Source organism: Bos grunniens, chromosome 21, assembly GCF_055505025.1.
Source record: "Bos grunniens cultivar Pamir isolate PY7600 chromosome 21, Bosgru_T2T1.0, whole genome shotgun sequence".
NCBI classification, from domain to species: domain Eukaryota; kingdom Metazoa; phylum Chordata; class Mammalia; order Artiodactyla; family Bovidae; genus Bos; species Bos grunniens.
In genome coordinates, this window is record NC_141185.1 from 87,820 (window position 1) to 100,605 (window position 12,786).

Consider the following 12,786-nt stretch of genomic DNA (forward strand, 5'->3'; position numbering starts at 1 on the left):
ATGTGTGTAACAGGTGTTTGTGACAGGTGTGTGTGTGTAACAGGTGTGTGCATGTCTGTATGTCTGTGTGACAGGTCTGTGTGTGAGACAGGTGTGTGTGTGTCTGTATGTCTCTGTGACAGGTGTGTGTGTGACAGGTGTGTATGTGAGACAGGTGTGTGTGTGTATGTGACAGGTGTGTGTGTGTATGTGAATACCCAGTGGTGGCTGACTTTGGGGAAACACACTGATTAGAGGTGAAGATGTCTCTGTGGCACTAAAGGCTGGTTCACGATGGGGACTGTGTCCTCTGGGGTGGGTCCCTCAGTGGAAGAGCTCTGTGCACAGGGGTCAGGGACCTGGCAGGACAGACGCCCTTAAACAAGCATGAGGACACAGACACACACCCACTGAGCATGGCCATGGGTCATATGTCTGCTCCTTCCTAATATCGCCTGTGTATTGAGTGTGAGGTTTTCAGCCTCAGAACATGCAGGTGACCTGAGGTGTCCTACGTTAAATACAGATATTCTGAGCCCTGAGAACATCACCCAGAGCAACACCGGCTCTGCACAGCAGTCCTGGGACCACAGCCCTCACCAGGGACTGGAGCTGGACAGTCCTCCTCCTGGTGGCCTTGGCTCCAGGTCAGGGTCATCCGGGTGCTGTGGTGAAGAAGGGACAGGGTCCAGTCAAGGGGCTTCATGCACTTCTGTCCCCTGTCCACAGGGGTGCACGCCCAGGTGCAGCTGGTGCCGTTGGGGCTGAGCTGAGGAAGCCTGGGGCCTCAGTGAAGGTGTCCTGCAAGGCTTCTGGATACACCTTCACCGACTACATGCACTGCGTGTGACAGGCCCCTCAGCAAGGGCTTGAACAGATGGACAGATTGACAGCAAAGATGGTGGAGCAAAGTATGCACAGAAGTTCCAGGGCAGAGTCACGTTGGCTGCAGACACGTCCACCAGCACCGCCTACGTGGAGCTGAGCAGTCTGAGGTCTGAGGACACGGCTGTTTATTACTGTGTGAGACACACAGTGTGAAAACCCCCATCCTGAGGGTGTCAGAAACCCGGAGGAGCAGGGCGGCTGTGCTGGGGCTGATGATGACAAAGACGATTGGGTCGGGGTCCTGAGAAAAGTGGGTACAAACATGTGTTCACTGTTACAGGAGTGTGTTCACTGTCAGAATTTGTGTTCACCATCAAAGGAGTTGTGTGTTGACTCTCAGAGGACTGTATTCCATCAGAGGAGTGTGTTCGCTTGTACAGGAGTGTGTTCCCTATCTGTAGAGTGTGTTTGCTGTTACAGGATTGTGTTAACTGTTAGAAGAATATGTTCATTTTTAGAGGGTGTTCCCTGTCAGAGGTGTGTGTTCACTGTTAAAGGAATGTTTTTCATACAATAGATACTCTGTCAGAGGAGTGTGTTCCATACACTAAGCACTCTGTTGGAGGAGTGTGTTGTGTACAATACACACTCAGTCAGAGGAGTGTGTTACGTACAATACACGTTGTGTCAAAAGAGTGTGTTCCATACAATAAGCACTGTGTCAGAGGATTGTGTTCCGTACAGTAAAGATTCTGTAATCAAAATATCAGCACTGGGGGGGAAGCGTCAGTGCACTCTACGGACACAAGCCCCTGTGAGGTCTCTGTGTGGACCCGAGTCTTTGCCTCAGAGCCGTGGCTCCATCCCACATGAAGTCCAGCTTCATCTCCATGCAGATGTGTTAAGTCGTCTGCAGGTGGTTGAGCCTTTTGCAGCCCCGCCCAGGAGTGAACAAAAAACCCCTTTTGCTCTATGTCATGTCCAGGACCTGGTATGTTGGGATCTGGGTTCCAGCCATTCTAACTGTGCAGTGGTACCTCACAATCCTTTAAGCATGCAGTCCCTGAACTGCAGCACGCAGGGCCGCTTGTCCTCCACTGCTGCTGCTAAATCACTTCAGTCGTGTCCGACTCTGTACGACCCCATAGACGGCAGCCCAGCAGGCTCCCTCGTCCCTGGGATTCTCCAGGCAAAAACACAGGAGTGGGTTACCAATTCCTTCTCCAATGCATGAAAGTAAAAGCTGAAATTGAAGTCACTCAGTTGTGTCCGACTCCTAGCGACCCCATGGACTGAATCCCACCAGGCTCCTCCATCCATGGGATATTCCAGGCAAGAGTATTGAAGTGGATTGCCATTGCCTTCTCCAACTACCTCCTGGGGTTTGTTCAAACTCAAGTCCATTGAGTTGGTGATGCTATCTAACCACCTCATTCTCTGCCGTCCCCTTCTTCTGGCCTCAATCTTTCTCAGGATCTGGATCTTTTCCAATGAGTCACCTCTTCACATTAGGTGGCTAAAGTATTGGAGCTTCTGCATCATCCCTTCCAATGAATACCAGGGTTGATTTCCTTTAGGATTGACTGGTTTGATATCCCTGCTGTCCTAGACACTCTCAAGAGTCTTCTCCAGCAGCACAATTCGAAAGCATCAATTCTTTGGTGCTCAGCCTTCTTTATGGAAAATGGTAACCCACTCCAAGGTTATTCCAAGATAACCTCACAAATGGTAAGAAAAGTGTAAAATTATGTTACCTTTCTTTGAAACTGCCACACTGCCTGCCAAGGTGACTGGATCAACCTTCTTTCCACCAACAATGATGAGCTTTTCCATTGTCCTTCTCACTATTCAACAGTGGGCATTGCAAGACTGGTGGGTTTTAGCCATTTTAACAGCATGGCTGAACATCTGCCCTGCGTGTGAGGAGAGCTCCTAGGGAGGGTCTGGATTTTCTCTGGTCCTGATGCTCTCAGACATCTCCCCTCCATACCTGTGGGGACGGACCCTCACTCTCCTGAAAATCCACTGCACTGTGACCTTCACAGAAGGGGAGTGGTCCCACAGAGAGCACAGGTCTCGTTACAAGCACGGGGTTCCAGACCCCCAGCCCGCCACAGAAGCTCTGTCTCACACACACCAGAGTGGGCCGAGAGGCCCTCCCTGCCCCAAGGGCCCCTCCACGATGCTCACAGGTCATGCTGTCACCTCAGTAGCAGCCCGGGTGGTGGGACGATGGAAGGATGATGAAGCCCCCTCTGCCTTTGGAAATGCATCTGATGCAACATGCAAGTGTGTCTGTTCCCAGTGTGCTGTCCTGTGGAAGCTGGAGGGGCCAGCTCAGGGTGAGTGTGTGAGACGTGCCCCGATAGACCCCCATCCTCTTCCACTCCGGCTCTGGCCATGTCCAGAGAAAAGGCTGGAGGTCAGTGGGTGGCAGAACTGCATGGCCAACCCCGGCTGGCAGAGGCGGTGGCCGCAGGAGTCCTGGAACAACGTCTGCTTCTTGGAAATGTCCCAAAACACTCTCCCCTTTTCCATCAGGCAGCAGGCAGGCCAGTCTGTGGGCGCCCCCACGGCCCTGCCTCAATGGGCCAGGCCAGGATCCCCACGAAGCCACCCCGGCACCTGTGCGCTCCCCACACTGCATCTGCTCCCTGACTGTGCCTCACACACAGCGTCTCTGTTCAGGGGGCAGGTGATCGGGGGCAAGCCCTCTGGGCCAGCACTTTGGTCCTTGTAGGTCAGGAGCACCCTCTTGTACACCCCCTCTGGGGAGGGGGACCAGCTCCCTTGTACAGGATTCCTTCTAGCCCAAGAAAGGAGCTACAGGACTATTCCCCTACCCGACCTCACCCCGCACCCCAACTTCTGAATAACGACAGCTTCTGTAAACCACGTGTGCAGGGGACGTAGGAGCTGGTGATGCCCCTGGTGGCCACACGCGTGTGCTCCACGTGTTCTCCACACCAAGCCCTGAGGTCTCCCCATTGCTGCGGGGCCCCCTCTGCCAGAGGGAATGGGACCCTGTGGATGGCAGCTGCAGGTCTGGCTTAGGCGCTGCCCTGCTGTGGGCCCCTCAGAAATCCCAGGGGTCCCTGGCCTTTACTGGCTCTCCTGCCACCTGTGGGCATGTGATGTTTGCCTCCTTCTAAGGTTGTGCCTGTTTCCTCCCCAGCCCACACTCAGGAGGCTGACACGACCTCAGGAGACCCATGGAGCCAACTGGGCTGCTAAATACAGCCAGAATGAATACCGATCCTTTTCACACCCAACTCGAGAGCTGCCCTGATCCCTGCTGGAGACTATTGGTCAGCAGGTGTCCTCCCACACTCTGAAGAAGACAGGGTGTAGGTACAGAAGGGTGGAAATAGTGGCCGGGTACATCACATCTAAGCCGAGTGAACTTCCTGAGACTCCTGTCTTCGGTTGTTGTCTCTGGGGCTGATGCTCCGCACGGAGGACCATCCAGATGGGGAAGATGGAGACCCTGTGGACAGTAGGAGCCAGGCTCCACGGCATCGGCAGCCTCTTTCCCATTGACAGCTCGTCTCCAATTGCACATCTCAGGGACTCGGAATACCTCAGGGCTGAAAAGCACTGTTGACCCAGTTATCACCACAGAACTTCCCAGGAGCACAGGGCTGCCAGAGCCCACACAATGCACACCCTGTGTTCCTGCAACCAAAAGCACCACGCCCAGAAATCAGAGACGCACCTTCCTGGGACATCGTCCCTGGCACGCGCCTCCCCAGTGACAGCCGCTGCTGCACAGGGCTGAAGGCAGATGCAGTACTCTATCCTCCACAGTATCCAGCAGGTAAAAGCAAACACCTTCCCCGCCTGCAGGAAGTACTCCCTCTGACCATTTCTGCAAATGGTGAAGAGGACCTGAAGGAGTCTGTGACTCCCCCAGGATGACAGCAGGCATTGACACTGAATACAGAGCCAAGAGGAAGGGGGAAGGGCTGCCGAGCAGCAGGGCCCAGAGACATCCCGGATCCCACGCTCCTTCCACTCTGCTCGCCTCACCACAGGCCGATCCGCCGAGGGCCAGGAGTCGGGGCCATGAGTAGCGGCCTTACTGGCAGAGCCAACAGACAGAGCAGAGGGCCGACGAGAGTCCTCCCGAACCATGTGGCCTGGAGTTTGACTCCTGTTTCTCTTACAGTGCGGAGACTGGGAGGTGAGGAGGTCGGGTGCTAAAGTGCTAAAGGCCACAGGCTGCTGCAGACACTTCGTGCTTCCAGCCAGATTCTGCATGGAGGGCTCAGGTTCTCATCCCCTGCAGCCATGCCCAGCAGGGCTTGACCAAGGGTTTCCTGTGAGCTGACTCTCAGGCAAGGGGCCAGGGTTCAGGAGACAGCCACTGCATACACCTTGGGCCACCTCCCTGTAGGGAGCAGCTTGCAGTCAAGGCAACAGAACACAGACATGAAAGGGAAGGAGCCAGATCCGACCTGAGTCAGACGTGTTCTCTCCCAAGACAAGAAGGCAAAAAGAGAAACAGACCAATGAGCAAAATGCAGCAGAGGGCACCCTCTGTTGATACAGAGTTCTCATATTATGGATGAAAGGGAAATCTTGCTTTTGATTCTGCCCTGTGAGTGAGTTTCTGTCCTCTGTGGATGGCTACAAAGTGGTGTAAAACTGCCTGAAATACTTCCTTGCTCCCCTTGGGTACCATGAGGCCCCCTGGGTCCACAGAGGCACAGGCGAGAACCATCCCCTGCCGGGAAAGAACCACACAGAAGGACACGAAGGTCACCCGGGGGCTCACAGTCAGACCTGATTTCTGGTCTCACCAGCCAGGGTCAGCAAGAATCACAGAGAGTGTCCCAGAGGAGAGTGGGGAGCCTGCTGCTCAGGGGGCCTAAACGACGCTTCCAAGCAAAAATCAAGAGGAACACGTGGTTTGCAAGTGACCTACCTGCTAATCGGAATGAGACACACGCAATTATGAGCTTCTAAAACATTTTCAACACCTACAAATGTTAAGTGATGTGAGCAGTGTCTGGTTCCAATCGCCAAAGTAGCAGGAAGTGGTGCTCACAGGGAGGAAAAGAGGCCTGTGCAGGAGGGGGCCTGGCAGCTCCAGGGGGCAGAGTGGGGGCCGTGAGCCGTGTTGCAGGTGTACGTTGGGCGTGCAGACCGCCGGAAGAAGGGCTGGACGTGTGGAGTGGAGACAGGCCTCTGCTCCCCTCCCCTGCCCCTCCCATGCCACCCTCGTGGACACAGCCTCCCCCCTGCCCCTGGTCAGCCCCGCTGCACTGATGACCAGGCTTGCCCAGGGCCTCGCCCTGTGACTGTGACTCTGTCTCTGCACACGACCCGCCCAGGGCTGGGCGCTGGCAGCCCCGGCACCCTTTGTTCTCTGTCAGTGTCTCCTCTGACGGCAGTGGCCTCAGCACGCGGCTCAGACCTGGCTTCTCTGCGGGGCCTCGCCTTCTCTGTCCTCGCTGGCAGACATCCCTGAGCAGCGCCCCCATGCCGGCAGAGGGCTGGGTCTCCCTGAGGGCAGCCCTCTGGCTGCTCGGGCTCTGTGCAGTGCTGGCCCCTGTCCAGTGCTCTCCGGACCGTCCCTCATGGCGCTACATCTCCATGGAGGTGGTGATTCCCAGGAAGGAGCTGCACCAAGGCAAGGGCGCCCAGGTGTTGGGCTGGCTCTCCTACAGCCTGCGTTTTGGGGGACAGAGGCATGTAATCCACATGCGACGCAAGAGGCTCTTTTGGCCTGGATACCTGATGATGACTCAGGATGACCAAGGAGTCCTGCAGACGGACCACCCCTTCGTCCCTGAAGACTGCTACTACTTTGGCTACCTGGAGGAGATCCCTTTCTCCACGGTCACCATAAACACGTGCTATGGGGGTCTCCAGGGTTATATGAAGTTGGATGACCTCGCCTACGAAATCAGCCCCCTCAAGCATTCTCAAAAGTTTGAGCACATTCTTTCTCAGATGGTGGCAGACGCCGGCACAATGGGACCGATGCACAGACCAGGGTATGAGGAGGAAAGGGACCCTCTGCTTTCTCCAGCAAACATCACTGCAGCCCCCAGGATGTCTAGTAAGCTGTATATGTTCCATGAAGCACATATGAAAGGAGTATTTCAGTCTACTAATTCATTTTACAGAACCGTAAACAATGTGTCAAACAGTGTTGAGTACATGGTGGATGTGGGCAATATCATTGATGCAGTTTATCGTGGTCTTGAGATAAGGTTTTATATTGGCCTCGTATACGTTTATAATGTTAGGGACCCAGTCAGCACTGCGTCTCTCAGATCACAGAGTGCATATTTCCAGTTCTATTCAACAACCATATTTCCCGCTTTTAACCCACATACAGCTGTAGTCTTTAGCACAGTTGAACCACCTGATGGTGCCTATATTCCAAACCTATATAGTTTCTGCCATCCAGCTAATTTGGTGCCAATTGCCACATCAGGGAAAAATACTCTAATGGTGGCTCTCTATTTGTGCTTTCTAATTGGCAGAAGTATTGGTCTCTATTATGACGACCCAGACTGTGTTTGCCAGAGAAGGACCACCTGCGTTATGAATGGCTACCAGTCACTGACAGATGCTTTCAGTAACTGCTCCTATGGGCATTTACAACATATACTTATGCGTGATAGAAGCGCTTGTATGTTCCACCCTGAGCTGGTATATTACAATAGATCGAAGACACATGAACGTTGTGGAAACAAAGAAGTAGAAAATGAGGAGCAATGCGACTGCGGCTCCTTCAAGGAGTGCTATAGCAACCCATGCTGTAACAACCTCTGTTCTTTCACTGCTCCAAGTCTTTGTGATGCAGAATCATGCTGCACAAACTGCACATTCTCCAAGCCCGGGACGCTCTGCAGACCCATCCGGAGTATGTGTGACCTTCCTGAGTACTGCCGTGGGATAAGCAAGACCTGCCCTAGAGATGTTTTTATGCAAGATGGAACCCCATGTGGTGAAGAGGGGTACTGCTTTAAGGGAAGTTGCACTGACCGTAGTGTGCATTGCAAAGAAATCTTTGGTAGAGGGGCTTTGAATGCTCCGGATCAGTGCTATACTATAAACAGAAAAGCTTACCGATTTGGATTCTGTAGAAGAATATCTTGGTCTATCAACTTTATAGGTTGTTCGCTACGGGATCTGTTGTGTGGAAGGCTGCAGTGCACCAATGTCAGTTTTCTCCCTCTGTTGCAGGAACACGTTGGATTTCATCAAACTCATCAGTCAGAGGCCTTGTGTTTTGGGCTGGACCTACACCGTGGGCAAGGAGCAGTTGACTATGGCCATGTGAGAGATGGTTCCCTCTGTGCTCCTGGAACGTACTGTTTAAACACCTTCTGCAACGGTTCTGTTAGTGAAATGGAGTATACATGTTTCCCTCAGAAATGCAACTCCAGAGGAGTTTGCAACAGTGAAGCCAACTGCCATTGCCACCTGGGCTGGGCACCGCCGTTTTGCCAAAACACGGGTTATGGAGGGAGTGAAGACAGCGGACCCCCTCCAAGACTGTTTCGATCGGTACCATATGATGAAACAATTTTAGTCTATGTGAGACTGGTGTTCGGTCGCCTGTATGCCCTTATAGCTGCAGTCCTCTTTGGTGTGGCCACAAATGTAAAAACTATCCATACCAGCAAAATTAAGGAAGAGACAGTGCATCCTGTGTAAACCAGCCTCCTGACCCCTGCACAACTGCAGGGGAGGTAGGAGGAACTTCTGAGAAGGAGTCAGTGATAGACAGCAAAGCTGAAGTCTGCGGCAGACAGGGGTGGGGGCAGGTATCAGGAGGGTCAGCATTCTCACACCAGGTCTCTTTGATAGACCACTGATCAGAACTCTGAAATAAATCTTGAAAAGCATACATAGGTGTCCTCTAATATTTTGTATTCCTAAGAGCCCAAACTGAGCCTGAGACTGGTCAGGAGAGACCTGAGTCAGCAACTGGGTCTTGACCCAAAGTTGCTGGTCCCGGTGTTAACAACCCCTTTAGGGGAAACTTTATTGGGGGTTTCTCCAAATCAGTGCTCTTGAACACTGAGGTTTTCCTCATCTCCTAGGTACCTTCTCTTTGCCAAACCCAAACTGGATTCAGGGTAGTCAAGGACTACTCCCAGTCGAGGACTACTCGCACAGGGTCGGGGGCTAATGGAGTGATCTGCCACATGTGGCAGCCCCACTGTCCTCTGGCAGCTGGGCAGGGTGGGAGCCTTCCACGTCCAGCCTCAGGACAGAGCAGAGGCCCAGACAGCCATTTCTCACCCTTGGGTGACCTCTGGCTTTTTCTGAGGTGAACATCATGCACGTGTGTGCAAGAGTGAGTGTGCTCAAGTGCTGGGTGTGTCTGGCCCCCGTGAGGACACTCCCCCGGAGGCCAGCCTGGTACCCATGGCCTCCAGGCTCTGCAGACCCAGTGCTAGAATCTAGGTGGGCTCTCCTCTTTTTTCCACAATTCTTGGGTAAAGGCTTTAAAGTCCTCAAACTCAAATTGGGTTCTAAAACTCAGAGATGGAAGGTTCTGGAAACACTCTCCTGGCCCCACAATGGCTCCAGTATGCGGGAGCCCAGGGACCACTGGGTCTGCTTGGGAGACGCACTGCCAGCACTCTTGTGTGAAGACCCTCCCAACCGCCCAGGATCCTCCTTCCTCCCACCGACCCCTGCCTGCAGAGCCCAGTGCAGGCGGAAGAGGTGCCCCACACCCTGTCCAGGGACAGGACTGTTCCCCCTTCTCCTGGTCAGGGCTGGCAGAGAGCCTGGGTTTAGGTGCTTAAACACCGGTCCACCTGGTCTGGACCTTGACAAAGCCTCCTTTGGCCCACCTGCTCCCTCCCGTACCTGAGGAAGCAAGTGGACCAGAGACAGCACCCCATGGTGAAAGGCCTCTCTTCCCCAGAGCCCTTGAAACACAAGGTTCTTCTCCTTCCAGAGGTTCTTCTCCCATGTGGGAGAAGAAGCTGGGGAAAGCGGGCTGCTGTGGGTTAGCCATTGCAAAGGCCCACTGAGCACAGTCAGTGGCTCCGGGTCCATCCAGGGCTTTGGGAGGAGGGAGAGGACGCAGAGGCAGTCTCGTCATGTTTCTTGACCTGAAGCAGCCCAGGGGAAAAACACGCATTTGGTATTAGTCGATTCAGACTGAAAGCAGAAATAGAGTCTAAAATAGAAGATACCTTCCCCTGTCTCTGGGGAAGAACCAAGGAAACCTGGACCAAGCAGCAGGTATCAAAGAGTGGGGCTGATGGCGGTGACTGGTGAGTGAGCACAGGAACCCTGGATGGGCTGGGAGGAGCTAATTGGCGGAAGGTTGGGCCCACTCTTTCCCAACTCAGGAGGGGTCTCGGCTAACCTCTGCCCACTTTGTACGACTTAGCTGGCTGGACACCCTTGGTGACCTTTCTGTAAAATACCCTCACGTCTTTCCGATGGATGATGCTTTGTCTCAAAAATGTGCATGACTGTGCCTTCGACTCCTGGAAGGCAGAGTGACTTCTGAGAATCCACTTCCCTTCTGGGGCTAGAATCCTCAGTTTGGCTTGAATAAAATCTCCCTTTTTCTTCTTACCTTTGAGAAATGGAGCACTTCCTGCCATATCAGTAAACAAGGATGCCACAGTCACCCGGGATGCCAGCCCCCCAAAGGTGAATTCCTGAGCCCCGAGGGTGCCCAGGGAGGTGAACGATACCTGCCGTCCAGCAGCCCACAGGCTGCAGCCACTCCCCTCAGTGAGCCCTGAGGAAACTCAGGATGTGAAAATGCAGGACACTGGCCCAGACAGCTGAGGTGTTATGAAATGAATGTTTTCAGGGAGCCCAGACTCTTGCATCTTCCCACACACAGAAAAGCACTAAATTCATGAACTTGGGTTATCTGGCTTTCTTTAATTAGCAATACCCTTTTGACATACAAACTACCTTCCCTTTGTTGCAAAACTTCTGTATCACCTGGCTCCCCCACCACCCTCTATCCCAGACATGAGGCCCCAGCTCCCTGGCAGTCTCACAGCACGCCTAACGCACTCCCAGCAACCACCTCCCAGGCTCCAAAATCACTGCAGATGGTGACTGCAGCCATGAAATTAAAAGATGCTTGCTCCTTGGAAGAAGACCTATGACCACCCTAGACAGCATATTAAAAAGCAGAGACATTACTTTGCCAACAAGGGTCCATATAGTCAAAGCTATGGTTTGCCAGTAGCCATGTGTGGATGTGGGAGTTGGATCATAAAGAAGGCTGAGCACTGAAGAATTGGTGCTTTTGAAGTATGGTGTTGGGGAGCCTCGGGAGAGTCCCTAGGACTGCAAGGAGATAAAACAAATCAATCTCAAAGGAAATCAATCCTGAATATTCATTGGAAGTACTGATGCTGAAACTGAAGCTCCAGTGCTTTGGCCACCTGATGCAAAGAGCTGACTCATTAGAACAAAACTCTGATGCTGGGAAAGCTTGAGGGCAGGAGGAGAAGGGGATGACAGGGGATGAGAAGGCTGGCTGGCATCACCAACTGAATGGACATGTGTTTGAGCAAGCTCTGGGAGATGGTGAAGGACAGGGAAGCCTGGCGTGCTGCCATCCATGGGGTCTCAAAGAGCCGCACACAACTGAGTGACTGAACAGTAACAAAATTTGATGAGATTTTGATAATGTGTAAGTTGTCCATTTTGAGGCTTTTTTCGTAAAAACAGATTAAAAAGAGAAACACTTCCCAGCTCCTCGCTCTCTATATCTCCAAGAGGATAGCCTCTTTCTTGTGATGCCCAGAAATTAGAAACAATTCCCATTTCAAAGATCAGCTTAATGAATGCAACAACACTGCCATAATGATGCTTGGAAACCCCACCTGTCGTTAATTCCCGTGATTCCTGGTAGACAGCAGGAAGGTGGTATTCACAAGTAGTCATGCTCAGTGAGTTAAGATGTTCCAATAAAAATACATACAGTATGACCCTATTTTGTAAATTCTAGAAAATGAAAAGTAATCTGAAATAATCTTCAAGTAATCCTGAAGAAAAGATCAAGATTACATGGGGACAGGGACGAAGAAGAGAAGGGACAGTAAAGAGGAAAACCAGACACTCCTGAAAATAATGAAAGGAACTGATTTGTTCTCTCTTGATGATGGTGATGTCTACGTCAGTATTTATCAGAGTGTATGTGGTTTATTGTATCAAGTACCACATTAAAGCTGTTAGAAGTGCAAAAGTGGATGACTTGGAATTTAAGGGGTGAAAGAAAAATAATGAAATGTTAGACTCTTGAAATTACTTGTAATGGGCCCTACTGTCTCCATGTATTTTATGTCAATACAGGAAGAGAACAAAGTTCTCATGCTCAGGTTACAGAAGGGGCTCTCAAACCTCCCCAGGCGTCTCTGTCCTGAAGTGGTTCAGGGGGCAGCCAGGCTCAGGGCACACATGTGGACACTGGATCTGACGGTCACCCAGTGTTTATCCTTGGTTGCTCCAGAAACCCTCTGCAGTCCTGGGTGTAGTTTATCTCTCCAATATGAGGGTTACAAGGCCACCTGCCTCACAGGATTGTGTGCATGAGAAAAATGACCTGAGTGTTATTGCTCTGGAAAAAAAAAAATTATATTTCCCAAATACTATCAACATCACAAATCTAAGACACTGGCTTGTTCTCTGGAACTCTGTCCTTTCTGCTGCCATTCGATGATATGATTTCTTATATATCAGCAGCTCATGCAAATAGGGCCCTCCATCTGCTGAAGCTCCAATACTTTGGCCACCTGCTACGAAGAGCTGATCCATTGGAAATGACCCTGATGCTGGGAAAGATTGGAGGAGAAGAGGGTGACAGACGATGAGATGGTTGGATGGCACCACTGACTCAAAGGACAGGAATGTGAGCAAACTCCAGGAGATACTGGAGGACAGAGGAGCTTGGTGCGTTGCAGTCCATAGGGTCTGAGAGAGTCAGACATGACGGAGCACCTTTATCAATGTCGTATTGAT

At 52.1% G+C, this 12,786-nt stretch overlaps 1 protein-coding gene across 1 annotated transcript; it reads left to right on the top strand.

Annotated features, from left to right (window-relative positions):
* The first annotated feature begins 6,180 nt into the window (after positions 1–6,180).
* LOC147348805 (disintegrin and metalloproteinase domain-containing protein 21-like) lies at positions 6,181–8,677 on the top strand. The gene has a single exon (XM_086362635.1). It carries the CDS (start codon positions 6,292–6,294, stop codon positions 8,482–8,484), a length of 2,193 nt encoding a protein of 730 aa, XP_086218761.1. The 5' UTR covers positions 6,181–6,291; the 3' UTR covers positions 8,485–8,677.
* The last annotated feature ends 4,109 nt before the right edge of the window (positions 8,678–12,786 follow it).

Coding starts and splice junctions, on each gene's coding strand:
- LOC147348805 (XM_086362635.1), top strand. CDS start 6,292: ATGCCGGCAGAGGGCTGGGTCTCCCTGAGGGCAGCCCTCTGGCTGCTC.